Source organism: Protomyctophum bolini (genome assembly GCF_963924005.1).
Source record: "Protomyctophum bolini genome assembly, chromosome: 7".
Lineage (NCBI taxonomy): Eukaryota > Metazoa > Chordata > Actinopteri > Myctophiformes > Myctophidae > Protomyctophum > Protomyctophum bolini.
The window spans coordinates 17,044,695-17,065,126 of NC_137868.1; the positions used below are offsets into that span (position 1 = coordinate 17,044,695).

The 20,432-nt window shown below is 42.0% G+C and overlaps 3 protein-coding genes across 3 annotated transcripts in view; 2 read left to right on the forward strand and 1 right to left on the reverse strand.

Moving 5' to 3' along the window:
• Nucleotides 1-976: 976 nt before the first annotated feature.
• On the forward strand, nt 977-3,567 carry LOC308318375 (trypsin-2-like; the record flags this gene model as incomplete). The annotated part of the gene is made up of 6 exons (XM_080767903.1): nt 977-1,022; nt 1,331-1,484; nt 2,185-2,435; nt 2,904-3,040; nt 3,122-3,223; nt 3,520-3,567. The coding sequence occupies exons 1-6, from the start codon at nt 983-985 to the stop codon at nt 3,565-3,567; spliced, it is 732 nt and encodes a 243-aa protein (XP_080624029.1). The 5' UTR covers nt 977-982.
• Nucleotides 3,568-5,166: 1,599 nt separating this feature from the next.
• mrpl17 (mitochondrial ribosomal protein L17) lies at nt 5,167-7,344 on the forward strand. The gene is made up of 3 exons (XM_080768422.1): nt 5,167-5,543; nt 6,586-6,654; nt 6,787-7,344. Exons 1-3 carry the CDS (start codon nt 5,370-5,372, stop codon nt 7,039-7,041), a joined length of 498 nt encoding a protein of 165 aa, XP_080624548.1. The 5' UTR covers nt 5,167-5,369; the 3' UTR covers nt 7,042-7,344.
• Nucleotides 7,345-10,792: 3,448 nt separating this feature from the next.
• tmem145 (transmembrane protein 145) overlaps nt 10,793-20,432 on the reverse strand; it is a 43,513-nt gene continuing 33,873 nt past the window's right edge. Inside the window, exons 11-15 of the mRNA XM_080767595.1 lie at nt 19,284-19,377; nt 16,903-17,075; nt 15,493-15,613; nt 14,366-14,554; nt 10,793-11,367 (exon numbers count right to left, since the gene is read on the reverse strand). Coding sequence (XP_080623721.1) covers nt 11,122-11,367; nt 14,366-14,554; nt 15,493-15,613; nt 16,903-17,075; nt 19,284-19,377 — 823 coding nt within the window. The 3' untranslated portion in view covers nt 10,793-11,121. The remainder of the gene's footprint in view (nt 11,368-14,365; nt 14,555-15,492; nt 15,614-16,902; nt 17,076-19,283; nt 19,378-20,432) is intronic.

The following is a 20,432-nucleotide window of genomic DNA, read 5'->3' on the forward strand; positions in this document are numbered from 1 at the left end:
AGAGAAAAACCTTCCAAGGAAGGGACTGCACACTCCAGGGAACAGAGACGGACAACTTACTGCATCAAACTAGCATACAGTATATATATATACAGTATATATTCATATATATATATAGTATAGTAATGCTAAAAATAAATTGATATTTAGTATTGATATACTTGCAGCCCATAAAAATGGGTCACGCTCTTTCTTTGAGCTGGATGTTCTGTGTAAAAAGTCCACGTGCCTTGGTTTTTCCAGTGTGCTTTCCAGGGAGTCGGTGAGAGAGCCACCATCTGGCATCACGGTCGGAGGCCGCGTGTCAAGGTCAGGATGTAGATAACGTGTACCAAACATGGTGTAATATGCTATAATTAAGTTGGATCAGATCGAGCAAACATACTTGAGTCACTCTGCACAGTGACAGCCTGAAGCTGGGGGCCATTAGGCCTATTTGATAAGCATTTGTATTATTTTTTTTAGCTTACCCCTGTTTAGTCATCCCAATAGCCTATAGATTCCACCCCAGTCCCCACACACATTTCTGTTTTTTTGTCACTGCTGTACCCTACTGGCTCACCTGCCAGTGAAAAGAGCCCCCAAAGGGAGCATGTAGACTAGAGCCTTTGTCCTACTCCTCCCGCCCAACATACCCCGCTGACGTCCCAGCCCCAGTGTGCAGTAACAAATATCACTGTCTGGCTTCCCTTCCCCAAACATGTCGTGCCAATTGTGTTTGTATAGAGTAGACGCTCGACAAAGACAGATGCACTGCGGTGGATTCGAGTTAGAATCCTCAAACCCCGTCACACCACATTGGTGGGCAGCTACTTTTGACACTGCGCTACCCACGCACGCTCATTGGCATAACTTGTAATGAGCGTATAGGATTAGGATTGGTCAACAAAATCAGGGGAGTGTCTATACAGTTATGAGGGGGATAAAACGTTCCATAACATACAGTATTCAGAAAGAAATCTGTCCATCCCATTCAGCCACCATGAGGTTTCTGGTCATTTGTCTGCTCCTTGGAGCTGCCTGTAAGTACAAATCCTGTACAACTGAATGCCTTTCAGAGCCTAATCAGTGTACCAGCCAAAGAGAACTATTCTGCCATTGTTCCGTATGGATGCTGCTATCATGAGAGGGCTTTTGGCACAATACAAATTTGTAGGCTCATATAGCCTATACATATTATACTTGTATTCCACGTTCACAATATCACTAGCCTACGTGATTCATTAATGTTACTAGTATTAGAATGTACCTTTCCCGAGATGCGATTGATGACTAAGGGTGCTATCAGATACTACAGATGGATAACACAAGAACACATGTATGTTTTCAGTTGCAATGGACGACGATGACAAGATCGTAGGCGGGTATGAGTGCGAGCTTCATTCCCAGCCCCATCAGGTGTCTCTGAACTCTGGCTACCACTTCTGTGGTGGCTCCCTGGTCAACGAGAACTGGATTGTGTCTGCCGCTCACTGCTACAAGCCGTAAGTGGTGGTCAGTGTTTAAGTGCAGACGTAGGTGACAGAAATGATGTCATTACTGCTACTGCATGCTCTCATAATTCACCCCACCATTTTCTTTACAATATATTTTTTGGGGTGGCTATTGTCTTCTGCTATAGGCCTATGGTAGAGATCTACAGGTCTGGCATGACCTCAGTCATTCTGCATTGTCAGCTATGGCTTGTACGGTATAATATCACTACACTTTTACAGCATGGACTGTGATTAATAACTCCTTGTTGGGACAACTTGGGAGTGAACCTCTCTGGACCTCAGGTCACAGGTTGAGGCAAGCAGAAACTACATTTGGAAGCAAGTATGTTCCATATAGAGCACAGACCTCTGCCAAGGTGTCAGTTTATTTATATAACTTCCTGATGCCTATGACCAGTTAATCAATGATAAATTATTTTCCCAAAGTGTTGTTAATCGCAAAGTTATGTGCATTTTTGTGACAGACAGACGTTCTAATTTATCAGACACTCTGAACCTGTGCAACTCTAACAAATAGACTCCCCTCCAAGTTCACATAACCTTCTGCACTTTGCATAGCAAATATGCATTTAGGGCTAAAACTCTTGTCGCTATTAAAAGAGCTTTTGTTATATTTCTGTTTTGAGCATGCCATGGATCATGATTTATAGCTCACTGCCTGCGGAACTTTTTTTTTAAACTCTTCCAGCAAAATGGACATTGTTCTTGGTGATCACAACCGCTGGTTTATGGATGGCAATGAGCAGACCATCTCTGCTACCCATATTATCCCTCACCCCAACTACGAGTCCTGGATCGTCAATAGAGACATCATGCTGATCAAGTTGAGCAAGCCCGCCACCCTCAACCAGTATGTGCAGCCTGTGGCTCTGCCTACTTCCTGTGCCCCCGCTGGCACCATGTGCAAAGTCTCTGGATGGGGTGTGACTATGGACAATGGTAGGTGGCATGTAGCAGAAAATGAAGGACTATTATTGAAATTCAATATTATTCATATATTACTACTACTAGTCTACTACTACTTATTATTATATTATATGTGGTTATCATTTAGACCAGCGGTCCACAAACGTTTTTGGCCGTGCACCACCTGTTACTTCCTGTTTCGTGTCGTGCACCCCTTGTGGTGTGCGAACAACGAACAGGGGGGTGCATGACACGAAAAGGGTAATGGTGGTTTTAAACCACAGTTTGGGAACCACTGATTTAGACAGTTAAAGATCTAACTTGTCTGTAATTTAAAAGGTTCCATGTTTTTGTTTGGATGTGTAAAAGTATGTACTCTTCAAAAATGCCTCTTAATGCAATACAAAGTTCCATTGTTTGATGATGACTTTAATATTAAATTTGTCTGCTTTCTCTCCTCTCGTTCTCCTATATTTCTGCTGGTCTCTTGTCTGTTCTCAGATGCTGATAGCAATAGATTGCAGTGTGTGGATGTTCCAATCCTGTCCCATGAGGACTGTGACAACTCCTACCCTGGCATGATCACTGAAGCCATGTTCTGTGCTGGATACCTGGAGGGAGGCAAGGACTCTTGCCAGGTATGTGCCATCGTGGTTCCATCAGGCACACATTTCTGATTGAATAGCATTGATGTTGAAATTGGTGTCTCTCTCTCTCAGGGTGACTCTGGTGGCCCTGTCGTGTGTAACGGTGAGCTGCAGGGTGTTGTGTCTTGGGGATTTGGATGTGCTGAGAGGAACCACCCTGGTGTCTACGCTAAGGTGATTTCATTTTAATTTTGTCAGCTTTATGCTTCCATAGAAAACAAACCACTGATTTCTTCTATGACATCAATCGTTTTATATGAGCGATGTTCCATAATAAGCCTGATGTATGCTTTGTCTGATGACGGTGTTGACACGGTCACAAGTTCAACATTGTCGTGTGAGCATATGTACATAGTTCTGCAACACCGACATACAACAGAGTATAAATCAGCCTTAATTCTTATTTCTGACAGAGTGAAATAAACTAAAATTAAATGTTTTTTTTCTTTGCATGTTTTTCCCTGGATCAGACCTGCATTTTCACTGACTGGCTGCAGACCACAATGGCCAGCTATTAACTATCTCCTTCGGCAGAGCCCAGATGTATTTGAATCGCTGTCTACGTCAACATTAATATAACAACAATAAAATAGCAGTTCTTCTTTAAAGACCACTGTTGTGTTGTTTATACATTTATATTTTATGAATGATAGTATTCCTTGATAGAAGCAATTATTTCCCAGAGGCATTCATTCTTTTGTAAGCCATTCTTATTCCAAATAATATGTTGTTGTTACTGGTGAATTACATTAAAAGAAAAACAATATATTTCATACCAAAAAATACACAGACAATATTGTCACTCCATAATGCATTACATCGTCTTTGTTCTTAGTAAATTCTTCTCTATTTTACAGAGTGCATGTGATGAATTGTAATGAACAAATATACATTAATTCATTTGTTCAAGTAGGCCTATATTTTGGCCTCACCTGTCTTGCCTTTATTGGCATGGCCAAACATTCCTCTTCCATGGTACAAAATGTTCTTGGGTTTTCTTTTTTTTATGAGAAGCCTATGAGAAGGCATGCATTGTCTTTATTAATTTACAATTTAGGGATTAGACACTTATTCAGAGTGAATTTACAGTGTGAAATCAGAGTAGACATGAACTACAGGGTAAACAATCATAAATTCATAGTGCAAGTGCAAATAGAGAAATAAGAAACTACTAAGATACCAGCCAGGTAAACATCAAACAGACAGGTCCGACACGATACTGACATGATAGTGATACCATATGTGACATAGCTCTGTTTACACAATGCTGTAGCCCCTTCAACTGTATATTTAACTAATGTTTAACTGTTTATATTATGACACTTGCTTTGGCAAAGTAAACATGTTTTCTCATGTCAATAAAGGTCCTTTGAATTGATGTAGAAATACTGAATAGTACATATTTTAAAGAAAAACTAGGAAAACTACACAAATGTGGTGGAAATAGAGCTACACTTCCTAACCACCTGCCCACTATACCAAGAGACCAATACACATACTTCCCACAGATGACACACACCCAAAGTGAGTTTGAAACTATGACCAACGACAAAAAAGATGTGTGTGTGTGTGTGTGTGTGTGTGTGTGTGTGTGTGTGTGTGTGTGTGTGTGTGTGTGTGTGTGTGTGTGTGTGTGTGTGTGTGTGTGTGTGTGTGTGTGTGTGTTAATAATGTTAGAAGCAGGACTGCCTTCAATGCAAGCTTTGGTGAGAGAAAAGCAAGCCAGGTTCTTCACCAACATACAGCAGCGGAATGGCATGCTTGATGACCCCTTGTATTTCAATTGCTAATATGCTACACATGCCTGCCTGTCACTTGTGGAGCAATAGAAAGCTCCTGTTGTAAAGGGTTTCTGTATTGTGTATTGTATATTTTAATGTATTGTGCCTTTTTTAAGTTTTTGATTCATGGGTTTTTTATTATTGTTTGGACCCAATGTTTTATACATTTGTGTCAATAAAGTAACTAACTAACTAACTAACTAAGTGTGTGTGTGTGTGTGTGTGTGTGTGTGTGTGTGTGTGTGTGTGTGTGTGTGTGGTCGCTTACCATGGCCGCTCGTTTCTCTTGCGAAATCTGGCAACACTGTCTGGTAGGAACCTCTGTTCACAACTTCCATTTCCAAATCGGACATACCTGGCGACGTACCAAAGTCAAAGTAAGCAAGCAAAACGGCACATAGATTGGATTGGTATTTGTGTTGTATTTACTTCATTTAGAGTTTAGAGAACATTTTCCTGCGGCAACCCGACTTGATGTACAAAACCAAATAACGACGACGTTGCTCATTTGAAACCGATAGCATAATCTATCGGGAAAGATGCGGCTGGCACTGCAGTTGTTGATATCGCATGGACGGGTGCACAGGAAGATGGGTCTGGGCCCTGAATCCAGGATCAACATGCTTCGGAACCTTCTGACCGGACTGGTCCGCCACGAGAGGATAGAGACGACCTATGCTCGGGCAGACGAAGTTCAGTTCTATGCCGAAAAGGTGACCTGATAGTTAGCTAACGCTGCTAGTTAGCAATGACCAAAACATAGGCTACTGAATACTGATGTTAATGTAGCTCCGATACGTGTTACTTTTACTCTTATGTTGTATACAAGATGTAACAAAGTACAACCTTGGCTTGAGCCTTGAACCCTTTCCTCAAACCCTGTACTCTGGCTCTCGGGGCTACAGCATGAGCGTACTACGTAGGAGCCTTCTGTAGCTCCTACGCTCACTGAGGGAACGTATCGGTTCGGGGCTAATATTAATGCAACAAACGTTACACGTGTTCCAAGTATCTATCTATCTCTGTCTCTCACACACTCAGATGTAGACTCTCTTAGATGTATTTTGTCGATTGACAGACTCAAGTGTTCATTTCCCTGTGGGGGAGCACGGGCACCAGCTGAGCCCTTAGAGCTCTGAACATGTACAAAATACAAGATGCTTACTGCGCCAAATGTTAGAGAGGCCCGCGGGGTGCTTGTGCAATCTTAGTCCGTAGTTTTCAACAAAGAAGTGTTTTAATCCCGTTTGTGGCCCAACCATAAATCTATGGGCCCAACGCCATTCCCCCCTCCCTTCGTTTACTTCCTGTTTACGTTGAGCGTAATTCCGGATGCGCCCCGTCACTACCGCCATCTACGCATGGCCAATGGGAACTTTGATTGATTGAATTTATTGATTTGAATAGTTTAAAGAATTGGTACAGTTCAAGGAAAGTACAAGTCAATACAAAATCTTAAGGGGATAAAACCAGAAAAAACACTAAGACTTGTTTACATCAGGGTCCTCCATTTTCAATTCATCAAAACATTTAAAGACTTCTATGCAAAAAAGGGAAATCATCAAATACACGGTTAGCATAAAAGGAAAACGTGTGTACAGTATATACAAATAGAGGGGGGGGGGGGACTTCTGACAGAATCAGCCACAGACAGGATTAAATTATTAAAACACAGATTTAGGCTAGGGGCAGTTCATGTATTTTACATGTTACACACCACCATTCTAATCTGAACACATGTATTTCTGTTCCTAGTTGATAGAGTATGCCAAAAAAGGAGACACGGATGAGAAGGCGATGAAAATGGCAAGCTTCTGGCTCACGGTATGTGCAAGGCATTTGTTTGTAACTTCCTGAAAGCAATAGATTTGCCCCACTAGTGTTGACTTGAAATTGGTCAACAACATAGAACGGTTCTCTAATTGAAGGTGTTTCCCCTTTCCAACGTCTGTCCAGGAGAAGGACCTCGTCCCTAAACTCTTCAAGGTCCTTGCACCCAGGTTTGAGACCATGACAGATGGTTTCACCAGATTCGCACAGCTTCCCAGAAGGGAGAACCTGGACAAAGCTAAGATGGCCGTGCTCGAATATAAAGGAAACCCCTTCCCACCACTCTACCCTGTCAGAAAGGTCAATGAACTGTCGCTGATCAACCAGCTGCTCAAAGCCTACAGAGAGGAGAGGGCACAACAGTTGACAGACAGCGCCTAACATCTGCGTCACTGGTGTCATGTGTTGATTAGATGATTTCAATGAAAGAAATAGAATACACCCGCACACTGTATTTGCTCGGTACATGAGTATTTTCTTTTTAATAATGCAACGTTCTGGTCCCTCCGGACCTTCTTCAGGCTTGACAATCCTTGTGATCTTAACACCATGACACAATTTCAATGTTTGTTTGTCTTTGTTTTCCTTTTTCTTTTCTGTGTATGTCTTGTTTGTTGAATTTTCTATATGGAAAATAATAATAAAAAGACATGATGTGTATACATTAATGTGACAATTTTACAATGGCAACTGTGGTAAATGATTTTTAAACTAGTTTGGTTCTGTTGAGAAGTCTTGCCTCAGACAGCACCAGTACATACGGTAAGTTATCGCTAGATCAAATGTATAATGACTGTGTGGAAGAGAATATGCTAAGAGTCCATCTGCGAAGGTAACGCCGCTAATAATGTAAGGCTAAGTCAAGGACAGTTTTATGATCACTCTTCTGCCGAAGACTGCAGTGATATAGTGCAGTGATACTCAACCTCAGGCCCGCGGGCCACATCAGGCCCGCGGGACCATTATGACTGGCCCACCAATGAAAATCTGAAAAATGAAATAAAAACAAATAAATCTGAATGAAGTTATCTTTAATTACATTATTATAAGTAATACTATTAGAGTTGTACTATTACTCGAACGAAAATAAAAGCTTTGGGGGGGGGGGGGGGAGATGCAATGCAAATGAAAGACATATACTGTGTATCCCTATTCCCTGACATTATTTTATAGCTAAACGGACAGAATTCTATTTTTTTTGAATGATGAAACCCAGCTGCCATTAATAGTTGGAAATGGAAATTGCGGAAATGGTGGAAATGGAAATTGTGGAAATTGCGGAAATGGTGGAAATGGAAATTGCGGAAATGGAAATTGAGGAAATTGCGGAAATGGAAATAGCGGATATGGTAATTGCGGAAATTGCTCTTCACTTATAGCTATCTATTTTCAGGTAGATTGTTTTATTTTACTCAGTCAGCCATATCACTACTCATCTTTCCCCTTGGTGCTCTACTTTAATGTACTCCTGTAAAGAGACTGCATTCAAAATATGATTTACAGTTTGATAAATGGCTTTAGGCGAGTGCCCCAAGTGCAGCTGCACCACATACTCATGCATACGGTAATCACAAATGACACTTGGAACAAGGCCTCATAATAAAACATCTTTATTTTGGCAAAAAGTGTATATGTACAGCATACAGTATATATAATCTTTTGACACATTTAAAATGCATTTGAACAGTGGTTACAGTATATGATGTGCTCTTAAAACAGATTTCTCTGAGTAGCCTAAAAGCTGTGCTGTTTTCTGTCATGCTTACACAATCTCATTTTTATCGCCACTTCTCGTCTTCTGTCCGTACAGTATGTGCGTGCGTGTTTGTCCTGTACTCAAAAAGTCAATGTACTGTATACAATTATTAAAAGCAATGATAGCCTGTCAAGTTAGTCTGGCAAACTCCCAAAAGTCTGTTAAATAAGTCATGGCAACCTTAACCATATAGGCATCAGTAGAATATGAATCAGAGACACATTAACAACCAGACAACAACAAGTGCTCTAATTCAGGTATTTTGTTTCACGGACTAAGTTAACACCTCTTATTATATTATCACAAATACCACACCACAGTCCTAAGATCCTAATGTACTCCAGATAGCAAGGTGAGCCATTGATAAAAAACGAAGGCAATTTGTCAACAACCACTTTTGTTTTTGTTTCATAAAAAAAAGACAGAGTGAACCACACAAGATACAAAATTAATATTTCTTCTAGTATTGCAATAAATGTGGTTTCATCACTGGCTCTCCTTACCTTGCTCTTACCAACTTAACTGTAAAAACGGTGAGTTACTGTATGCTAAATGTGTTTATTACTGTTTAACCATTCTCTAAAAAGCCTGTTGACAATGAATGGCATTTTCAGAGCGTCTAATTTATTTACAGGTGTGTGTGTGTGTGTGTGTGTGTGTGTGTGTGTGTGTGTGTGTGCGCGTGCATGCGTGCGTGCGTGTGTGTATGCAGTTGGAATATCACAGGATGGTGGTGTGACTGCGGAATGAAAGCAGACCATGAAGTGACATCATCACGAATAAACAGACTAAGACGAGGAACATTAAAGTGCTCCATGCAGGACAAACAGAATGTACAGTAGTGTTATTTTCACAGTTCACCTATAATTCTTTTTTTGTCTTTGCAAGGGACGTTTTCACACAATCAAATGTGAACAGCCCACGAGTATTGTGTGGATGAATGACATTGGAATTACTTTGTGGTAAACAAACAATGGAACCAGCCTTTTGCTCTGGAATTGTGAATGTCTCATGGAGAGAAAACATTAATAAACAAGACTAGGGTACGTCGTGCTGTACCTGTGTCACCCCTGTCCTTGTGCTCTAGGGCATTAGTACATTCACCAACGTCTGTACACACAGAGAAATAAAACATTTTAAGCAAGCACTCCAGTGAATAGCAAACTAAAACTATTGGATCTTTTCGACTACGAAGGATAACCCAGAATCTGAAATATTCCAGAACTTGTGAAGTACTGTGATGTTTATGTTGTTTGTTTATGTTTCCAATATAACCAGAACCACCCTTCAATGGGGAGGAATCAAATAAAGAAAATACAAAAAAAAGATACCAAATAAAAAGGCCAAAAGAATCTACAAGGTCACAGGACTTGTAGAACTGCAATCTTTCGAGGTCTACAAGTCTGGAGTTCTGGGATCCCAGAACTCAGGGTAAGTACAACCTCCCGAGCAGGGCCAAAATAAGTAACCCACCCAGTAATCCAGAACTCATGAAATACATTACACAGCAGAACAGCACGGCACAGTTCGCTTAGTTCTTGTGGTCGAAAAGACCCTCAAGGGTGACAGTTCATAACAGTGTTATGAACAATGTGAGGGGGCCCTTCCGTCAGAAACAGAATTGACCCATTCAAAAAATATATATTATAGCCTATCGTATGCATGTAAAAAAGTATAGATTTGAATACACACAATAAGCACGTCTGGTCACATGGAGTAATCTCAGATTCAGGGATGGGAAGTACGATACAAACATGCTTGTTTTACAAGTACAGGTGTCCACAAGAAACGTGACATTGTACATTATACATCAGCATATCAATCCAATATAACCATGTGCAATGGAGGCATACTGTATAAGGGAATAAATTAAATAAACAAACTATAGTGTAAATATCTATGCTTTTATAAAAAATGTGTCAAACATAAAAAAAAGAATAAAAAACTTAAATGTTTTTGATGGCATGATAATGATAATTCTGATGGTCACATCACCAATTCAAATTCAATGATGTGGGGAAAAAAGGAAGAAAAAACGAATCCCTTAAAAACCTTAAAACGATATATAAAGTGGGAGCGCTCTCCCCCTGTAACTATTTACAACTCCTTCTCACGCCACCGCTGGTGCCTCATCATGAAATGAACTTCGATGAAACGATTTCAAAGAGTTCTGTTCAAGACCCATCCACCCCACCCCACCACCCAGTTCTGTTCAAGACCCCTCCACCCCACCACCCAGTTCTGTTCAAGACCCCACCACCCAGTTCTGTTCAAGACCCCTCCACCCCACCCCACCACCCAATTGCGAACAGCTATTTGCTCTCGACTACATCCACGTTGTCATCTCTTTCCCCCGTGTGCAGCTTACTGGTCAACATCAAATATTTATTGCTTCTTTATTCTTTTACCAGCTCAGCACTCCCTATCTCACAGTACCCCCCCAACTCCTCCTAGCTATTCCACTCCTATTTGTTGTTTCTCCATCTCCAAAGGTGAAAATGGAACATTTAAAAAGGATTCCATTTTACGCACACGCTTCCAATGACTTTTCTCTTCTTTATCTCACCTTTACATTTTTTTCCCCTTTATGACTTTCCGCCGTGTGCCTTTCATCTTGCTCGCGCATTGCTTTATATTCGTATTCAATGCATTACCCTCAGCCCGACCTCACCTTCGTGTCTGTCTGTCTGTCCTTTCTCTCTGTCTCACGCCTTTGTCCCCATCCCTGCTCCTCCTCCGCTCTGCATGCTGAAGTATTCGGTAAAGGAGGGGAGTCGGGGTGGGACCAGCGGGGAGTGCGTGGACAGGCGGGGAGGTATGGGGGGTGGGGGCAGCGGAAGGGCCGTGGCCGTCAGGTCTTCAGCGGCGGTGGTGATGATCTTCTGCTCGCTGTTCCTCGGGACGTCCTGCACCTTGCGAGGGACAGTCTCCTCCACTGTCTTCACCGGGTCCTGGGGAAGGGGCAGGGTTTATAGCTGAGCTTTCGTACACCAGCGATTCTCAACCTTTTTCATTTCAAGGACCCCCAGTTTTATATGCATTAGAGATTAGATCACGCAACCCCGTGTGATACATTGTTTTACCTTTTGGATTCCAATCTACAGTATATATTATCCTCTACTATACTCTACAAAATGAAAGTCTACAAATTAAATATTGATCAAATATTTGGAGAAATTATGACACAAATGTTAATTGGTGTAACTGTGAAACATTAAACAAATAATTCAACTTGCTACACAATATCTCTGTAGTCATGTACGTTTTCAGATTACAGAGAGAGAGCCTGGGACTCTGAACAAGGAACCTCTGTGTGCAGAAACAAAACACTACTAGACCACTGCCCTATGATGTCTCACTCATCAAATGTCCCCTAACATTTTGTATTTATGTATAATACTGACATGACACTGACCATGTCATGATACTGACATGATACAGATGATGAGTTTCATGTCAGAGGGCTGTGACAGGGCTGTGATAAGACCTGTCACATCAGGCCTCTCACAGCACTGTGGCTGGCCTGGTAACATGTTACAATGGTGATAGGGGCTGTGACAGGGCCATGGCAGAAACGCCCAAATGTCTTAACATTTTTGCTTAGCCAAATATAGCCAATCTATAAGCGTTACATCCATGACGCATTGTGAGATTGTACATCTGCAATTTTCAATGTGCGATACCTTTGTGCAATGAAGTGGCTAATGACCATGGAGGATCATGTCTCTGGTCTCCAACAGACAAGCTTTCTGGGGGTTTAATACAATCAGATAACAGCCTCTCAGAGACTCCACTATCTCACCCACGCTTGGTTGATCCCGCATACAATAGTTAACGCTTTACCGATTAGTATTTGAGACCTTTTTAACAAGAGTTGATAATTTTTTTATTGACCTTGAACATTGGCCTTTCTCACCCAACAAGTAGGGGATTGCCTGGGTACTACACTCTCTTATTTTCTTGTATCTACAATCTACATGAAAGAAGTGAGAGCACAGCCTGTTCTCCCTGGGCAGCCAGGTTTTTTCTCAATGTTCAAGCTGTGCACTCTGTGTCTGTACGTTTCAGATTTTTCTCAATGTATTAGTCACTGTGGTCAAATATGGGTTTTGGTTGTTTAGATCAAATGAGTTTCATAATTACATTTTTTGTTGATTGATGATTTGGCTGGGTTGGAATTGTCAAGAAATTATGTCAATGTGCTAATAATTAGTAGTGAGGGTCTAATACTAGTATGTTGAGAATCAGGGCCATTTGTCTGAGGGGACTGTATTCTATGCCGATCTTTTGGCTTTTGAGGGATGTGTAATGATAGGATTCGTGGTCACCTATTTTAGTACTCACTCCCCTCCCCAGATAGTCACATGCACAGCCTGATGTTCCACAGCGAATTAAGAGGATTAAGTAAGTAAGTTGTGTCAATATTGATGTGACCAGTTCTTTAATATGATAATATACAGGAAAACTGTGGAATAATGAAATGTGGAATAAACCATATCATATATTGCAAAATGTTATTTATTTTTACATAATTTGTCAAAGATTAATCTATTTAAATGTTCTCATGTAAGAAATTATAAAAAATCATAACCGTCTGAAGTGAGTGGTACTGTACTGTACTGTACTGTACTGTACTGTACTGTACTGTACTGTACTGTACTGTACTGCACTGCACTGTACTGTACTGTACTGTACAAGCTCTCCTCCCTGGCCTCTGTCTGTATGTGTTAGGCTCATAGACTGTAAAAAAATATGGCGTTCTCCGGGTCTGATATGGACGTAAAATGAAGCCTGTCAGTCCTTGAACTGTAAGTCGCCATCTTTGTAGATCCGTTTGGGCCCAGCTGGCCATTGGCTGGCCCAGACAACGAGGCGGGACTTCCCCCCTTCTTCTTCGTTGTTTTTTATTTTGACCCGAACGGGGGTGGCTCCCGATCATAGACTGTAACGGTAGCCACGCCCCTCAGAACATACACGACTTTATGGTAATTTATTTGTATAAATGGGACCATCATTTTCCAAAAAGAATATTATGACATGATAAATGAGACTTTAAACTAGTGACTGGAAGCAGAAATTATTCATGACCATGTTTATTAAGGTAATACAGTCTAGGTGAAGTTGGGCCCAAATACATGGACCTCTATGGAGATATGGGGTTTTTTGGGCCCAATGACAGCACCACAACAGGCCATTATATGAACTTTCAGGAAGTCCCGATTTCCTTAGTGGCTTCACAAAATATCTGTCTGACTGCCCCCTTGGTTAGGCTGCAGTGACAGTGACACTTGTGACACTTGGTGGTGACAATGTGCTACTTCCGTGCAGGGACACAGGGACACACACACACACACACACACACACACACATAGCTCTCTATAGGAGTGGTTGCACCACTAAAAAAGAGAGGTTTTCTCAGCATCATGTCCTCAAATACTGCCACATTTGTGGCATTCTGTAATTGTCATTGTAAAACTGGTGCAAATGATTTTTTTAATTATATGAAACCAACATGACTATAAACATTTGACAAACCATTAAAATAAGATTTTAAAATGTGTCATCTTGCCAACCCAATTTTGTAATTGACCCTACCCTGGTACCATCAGTACATGTTGGCAGAATCTGCATTGCATTTGTTTATGTGGCAAAAGTGTGATTTTGATACACAGAAGCAACAGAAAAAGATCATACTCAGGTAGCTATATACAACCTGAGGTCAGCATTGGGTTTAATATAAAATATAATATGTTTTTGGTTTCTATCCTTTATTTCTTTTTCTTTTACAAAAATCGGATAAGGATAATACATCTGTAACCGATTTTCTAGGACTCTCCAAAATCAGAATTGGACAAAGAAATCTGGCATCGGCCAAGCTTTACAGCATACATCCATACTAACCCTACACACCACACAAAGTCTGCCTGCTGTTTTCAGTCTCCTACTCACTGATTGGATGGAGAAGAGCTCAGTGAAGTTGGGTTGCGAGTCCCCCAGGAAGGAGCCGTTTCCATAAGCATGGTGGGGGAAGCTCTCTCCCGCCTCGCCGGCCTTCGGACTGGACAACAGGATCCCAATCTGGGACGTTCGCACGTGATATGGGAAGTTCTTATTGGCTGCTGAGGGCCGCGTGATGATCTGCGAGAATGAGTGAAAACGCAAGAAACACAACATTGTGAGGGCAATAGACATGGACGGGTGTGTGTAGCCTCTATTGTATTCATCTTGTTTTTGTGGCAAAAGACTGCCAGACTGTTGCCTCTCACAATTTTCAAATGCTTCCGTCATACAGTCTGGAGAACGGACGCTCTGATGATGAGCAAGTGTTAAAGCGGATGTGAAGCCTCCTCCCCACTTCCGTTTCCTCTTTACAGTCGCGCAAATTTATCCAAATATAAATCAAAATCATTTAAGCATAGCTTGCTGCTAGGCAGAAATGGAAATTAAAAAACATTAAATTTAAAATATATTTTCGTGAACCGAAATGGCAGCTTCCTTGCTCGGATTTCGGGAGGTGTAATTCCAGACTATATAGCATTCGGAGATTGTGGAATAGTTGTGTGCAGGCTACGCAAGACTAGGGCGAAATAGGAATACTACCAGAGCAGTGCAGGCTATGGATGAAGAACACTGTGTCCAAGATAAAGCATGTTTATGTAATAGGGGTGTGGAGGAGGCAAAGACAAGAGGACAATGAGCACTTATGCCTAAGTTATTATCTGTCGCACAGTGGTTGGGCCATACCCAACGTGCCACGGTGCGACGTGTGAAATCCAAGTATAAATCAGGCTTTAGCAGCTACGACTCAAGGACAAAAGAGGTGAATAAAACGGTGTGTGTGTCACACACTGTAAAATAGACCAGCTTGTAGATCTGCTATTTTTCGGCTTCAGACTTGCGGTTAAAAATGCCAGAAATTTGTCAAAATGGCATTCATAAAATTGGCTTCCTAAAATGTTTATGTCCTCACTGCGTTCGCAACAAGTGTGTGTGTGTGTGTGTGTGTGTGTGTGTGTGTGTGTGTGTGTGTGTGTGTGTGCACGTGCATATGCTTCTGCACTGTACACAATACTAACAAGGAACACAATGTGCGCGTAGAGATGGATTCCAAGCTGAATGCCATTGACGATCTTCTCACGCGCCCAGCGAGGAATGCCAAAGTTAGCAATCAGTGCCATGACCGGTACTGCAAAAAACCTGAGAGAGAGAGAGAGAGAGAGAGAGAGAGAGAGAGAGAGAGAGAGAGAGAGAGAGATGAGAGAGAGACACAGAGAGAGAGAGAGAGAGAGAGAGAGAGTAGAGAGAGTGAGAGAGTGAGAGAGCGACAGAGAGAGAGAGACACAGAGAGTGAGAGAGAAAGAGAGTAGAGAGAGAGCGAGAGAGAGAGAGAGAGAGAGAGAGAGAGAGAGAGAGAGAGAGAACAATAATAAGGGAAACAATACATGGGGGAGACAAAGAAAGTGGGAAGAGGACGATAGCATGAGAGAGAAAGGGATTGAAAAAGATATAGGCGCATAGGAGGCACAGATAATAAGGTAGGAAATAACAGTGATAATGAGAAAGGGAGAGAAATATAGACAACATTTGATAGCAGTAATGGATTTCGAGATCGTTACCACACACAGAAAAACTGAAACGTAATGCGGCCTAGTGAAAGGGCTGCTTCTATGTTTTCAAGTCGGAGCTTAAAAGTACCAACCTAGTTAATCTTGGCAGACCTCAAATCGAAGAACGACTGTCATAGAAACATGGCTTTTTCAGAAAACTGTCAGGATATAGAAGACATTGACTTAGATTTTAGAATCTGATCTCAGGTCAGAATGGTTTAAGTACTTTTCCCACCCGTGCTGTCGCGCACGGTGCATGATGGAAGCAGAGCGGAGACGGGGAGCAGCTCTCACCATAGTGTGTATGTGGTGAATAAGGGGAGCAGCTCTCACCATAGTGTTTATGTGGTGAAGACGGGGAGCAGCTCTCACCATAGTGTGTATGTGGTGAAGAAGGGGAGCAGCTCTCACCATAGTGTGTATGTGGTGAAGACGGGGAGCAGCTCTCACCATAGTGTGTAGGTGGTGAAGAAGGGGAGCAGCTCTCACCATAGTGTGTATGTGGTGAAGAAGGGGAGCAGCTCTCACCATAGTGTGTATGTGGTGAAGACGGGGAGCAGCTCTCACCATAGTGTGTATGTGGTGAAGACGGGGAGCAGCTCTCACCATAGTGTGTATGTGGTGAAGAAGGGGAGCAGCTCTCACCATAGTGTGTATGTGGTGAAGAAGGGGAGCAGCTCTCACCATAGTGTGTATGTGGTGAAGAAGGGGAGCAGCTCTCACCATAGTGTGTATGTGGTGAAGAAGGGGAGCAGCTCTCACCATAGTGTGTATGTGGTGAAGAAGGGGAGCAGCTCTCACCATAGTGTGTATGTGGTGAAGAAGGGGAGCAGCTCTCACCATAGTGTGTATGTGGTGAAGAAGGGGAGCAGCTCTCACCATAGTGTGTAGGTGGTGAAGAAGGGGATGTAGAACGGCTGCTTCTCAGGGTAATGTTTCAGGGAGACCAGGACGGCGTAACAGAACCACACGTAGGCCAGGAGCTGCAGACCCATCAGACCGTAGCCCGCGGGGCTGTCGTAGGCATACAGCACCTCACCTGGGTCAAAGAACTGATGCAAGGACAAGGGCACAGCGTGAGACATTTTCATGAACATGTCAAGGCACATGCAAAGGAGGTATTTGGGGCATCCGCGTGTGGCCTAATTTGGTGTTTTCCAAAATGAGGCACACTGGTGTTGCCGTCAGACAGGCCCTAGCCTCGGAAACCCAGACATTTAGACAGGCCAAGGTGTGCCTATAGGGATTGTGTGACAACCACACATTATTACTGCAATATTCTACTAGAAGTTATGAAGTACTTTTTTCTTCTAATTTACAGTACTTTGTGCGACCTCATTTACCAATAGAAAAGTAAATGCCATACCATAAAAATATATATTATAACCACTTTCAATATGGCGTCCCTATTTGGACCTGTAGGGCGAATATTCCAAATGTGTTGTGTGCATTGAGATTTTGACTTGCCCATTCGTGTACCTTGGGCACAGACATTTTGAAAACCACTTACGGTATTACTTAATTATTAATTATAACCATAATACTGGTGCATGCCAGCCCACATGCATGCCATGTGTAGGTTCAGATCGGGCTGGTTGAGCAGCATCCATCATTCATGTCGCTTGTGGCCTTGGCATTAAACCTTATCGCAGTGACATTGAACACATTTGTAAGTTGTTGTCATTGTAGAGTTTCCAAGAGGAATTATTTGGGGAAGATTTTGCTCACTTTTCAAGTTTTATGTTAAAGCATATTAATTTCATTGTTTTGCCTCATTTTTAAACAATGTATGTAAATAATGCAGGATTATCCAAAATGGATAACATTTAATAATTATGTTAGTAATTTCATTACACCGCACCACTCCATACTGTACACATGTCTGTGCTGAACAACATTCTGTGGAAAAAACCCTAAAGAGGCAAAGCCAGACTGACCGGTGGCTACGTAATCTGTGCCCCAATTTGTGCGTGCGTGCATTTGTGTGTTTGAGTGTGTCCATGTTGTATATGAGTATATGGGTACAGTCCTGTTTGTGTGTGCACAGACTGCACACATGTTTCTGTACGTCTTTGGACAATGGATTACATTTCAGGGACCAGTGATTGGATATAGCACTGGTCAGACTGGGTTACCCTTCCCCTGGGTCTGCATTATGTAGTGGTCTAACGGCACGACCCGGCACCATTCAGGTCAACACCAAACTCCAACCTGACACATAAATCCAGGTTTCAATATCAGGAACAGCAGGCCCAGTGGATCCAGAACACATTTTCACTGGATGGCACGCGCACGTGCGCACGCACGCACATACACAGCACACACACACATGCACAGTGCACACGCACGCACACACAGGCTCCATTTCATTTTCAGAGTAACCTACTTTAGCCTATTTTTAGCAGACATCCCCCAGAGTTTTGAGCAGTTTAATAGCAGGGCCCTATGCAAGAGGGCAGCAACCGCAGATAAATTACACACTCTGCATATCATGCTGTGAGAGAGATGGCAATGGTCTCTAGTGTTAAATATAGCACGGAATAATTCGCCTGCATTATTCCCAGCGAGTCCTCCAACGCGCAGACTTCAATGACAGTAATCCGCTGCTCCAGAGCCCAACATCTCTGTGTCCATGTTGAAGACACAGCCAGAGGTGCTTCTTGAGGAAACGTATAGAGCTATTAGGCTCATGGGTGTGTTACTAATTCATAGGCCCACACATTAAACACCAACCAATGATATCCAAGTTCTCACCCTCCTTGTAGCTGCATAATTGAAGAGACTGAAGAGTGGAGGGATGCTCAACTCAGCGAGGCATATACTGTATGCTTTGGGGGCCATTACACACACATTGAGGCTGGGCATCAGGAGACATTTTTCATTGCTGGATCTGATATCTCAATGTGGAAATGTCACCCTGCCCCCCACAAGTATCTGTCTTTGCTAAAGACAAATCAAAATGTTCCCCCCATATCTGTTCTCCTTTAAAACCAATGACCTTCTGCAAGGTTTTGTCTGAGCTTTCCATTTCAGGGGGTCGTCAAGAATGGCCATCGCTTCCACCTCAGGTAATTATAAATGTAATTTTACTTTCTTTATAATGGTGAACTTTAAGTTAAATTTGACTGCTTAATGTATTATTCATAAATGTTACGCACTTATTTTTTAATGTCTCGTGAAATTTGTAATTTAGTCACTTCTAGTCGTTCGTGAATACTTCCCAAGGTGCAGTGTGGGTAATGTAGTGTGCAGTGCCATACCTCAGCCTCGTAGATGAACAGGATAATGTAGGTGATGGTGTAGACTGTCATGTAGATGCTCAACTTAACAGACCCACTGTGGCTGATTCTCGCCCTGAGACACACACACACACACACACACACACACACACACACACACACACACACACACACACCCACACACACACACACACACACACACACACACACACACACACACACACACACACACACACACACGGAGAGTGTGATTGACAAGCGTGTTAGACTCATCTGCACTGGGGTATAATTAGACTGCAATAATACAAAGCCTTGCCTTTCATATTTTGAATATTCATTCCCAATTTGGATGAGAAATATGGTTTTGACACTTGTAAATGAAGGGGTGACACACCAGCAGGAAATGGAATTGATTATAATATATTACAATGAATTGGATAACAAGTTTGTTAACAGCACTTAAGACATCATTTTGTATAGCATAATTTCCCTTGAAGAGTTTATAAACTTAATCTTACGCAACTCAAAATGTAATGTTGCCAAACCAATTTGAATAACATTGAGATAACATTTCAACAAAAAGCAAGGGAGAAAATATAAATCGTAATATATCGTAACTGTCAGACTGATTCTGATGTCTGTTTGTTTTAACGCCGCGTCACAGACAGCATTTTCTGCCGTATCGATATGGTACGATAAGGTACAATCATCAGCAAGGAATACGATAGACGATTATTGCCACCCACGCACGCATGCACGCACACACACACACAGTAAAGTCCTGAGTGTTAACCCATTTCAACCTGTTACACCTACAGTATACGTTGTTAGACCTCTCAAGCTGGGAACGCCTCTGTGTCATTTTAGTTGTTGCTACATATTGTTGTTGTCGGGCAGAAACCTCTCCTCTCCATAATTCTAACCCTGATCATATACAGTACTACAGCGTAACACAAAAGCATCAAAAGTCACAGAATCACAAGCTCGAAATGCGGCGCAAAGCTGGTAGATCTGCAGCTTTTGCTATTTTTGAATCTGAATCCTGAAAAGTAACAGTTTTGGACATAATGAGGATTCCACCAGACATAGATGATATATACAGTACCATCATATATATATTATTTTGTATTTCAGAAAATGGATTTAGAAGGTGTTTTAGAATCTGCCTCA

Excerpts from the sequence above, each read along its gene's own strand:
- mrpl17 (XM_080768422.1), top strand. The coding sequence starts at position 5,370 with ATGCGGCTGGCACTGCAGTTGTTGATATCGCATGGACGGGTGCACAGG. Across the intron at positions 5,544-6,585 it reads TTCAGTTCTATGCCGAAAAG|TTGATAGAGTATGCCAAAAA; the intron begins GTGACCTGATAG and ends TTCTGTTCCTAG. Across the intron at positions 6,655-6,786 it reads TGGCAAGCTTCTGGCTCACG|GAGAAGGACCTCGTCCCTAA; the intron begins GTATGTGCAAGG and ends ACGTCTGTCCAG.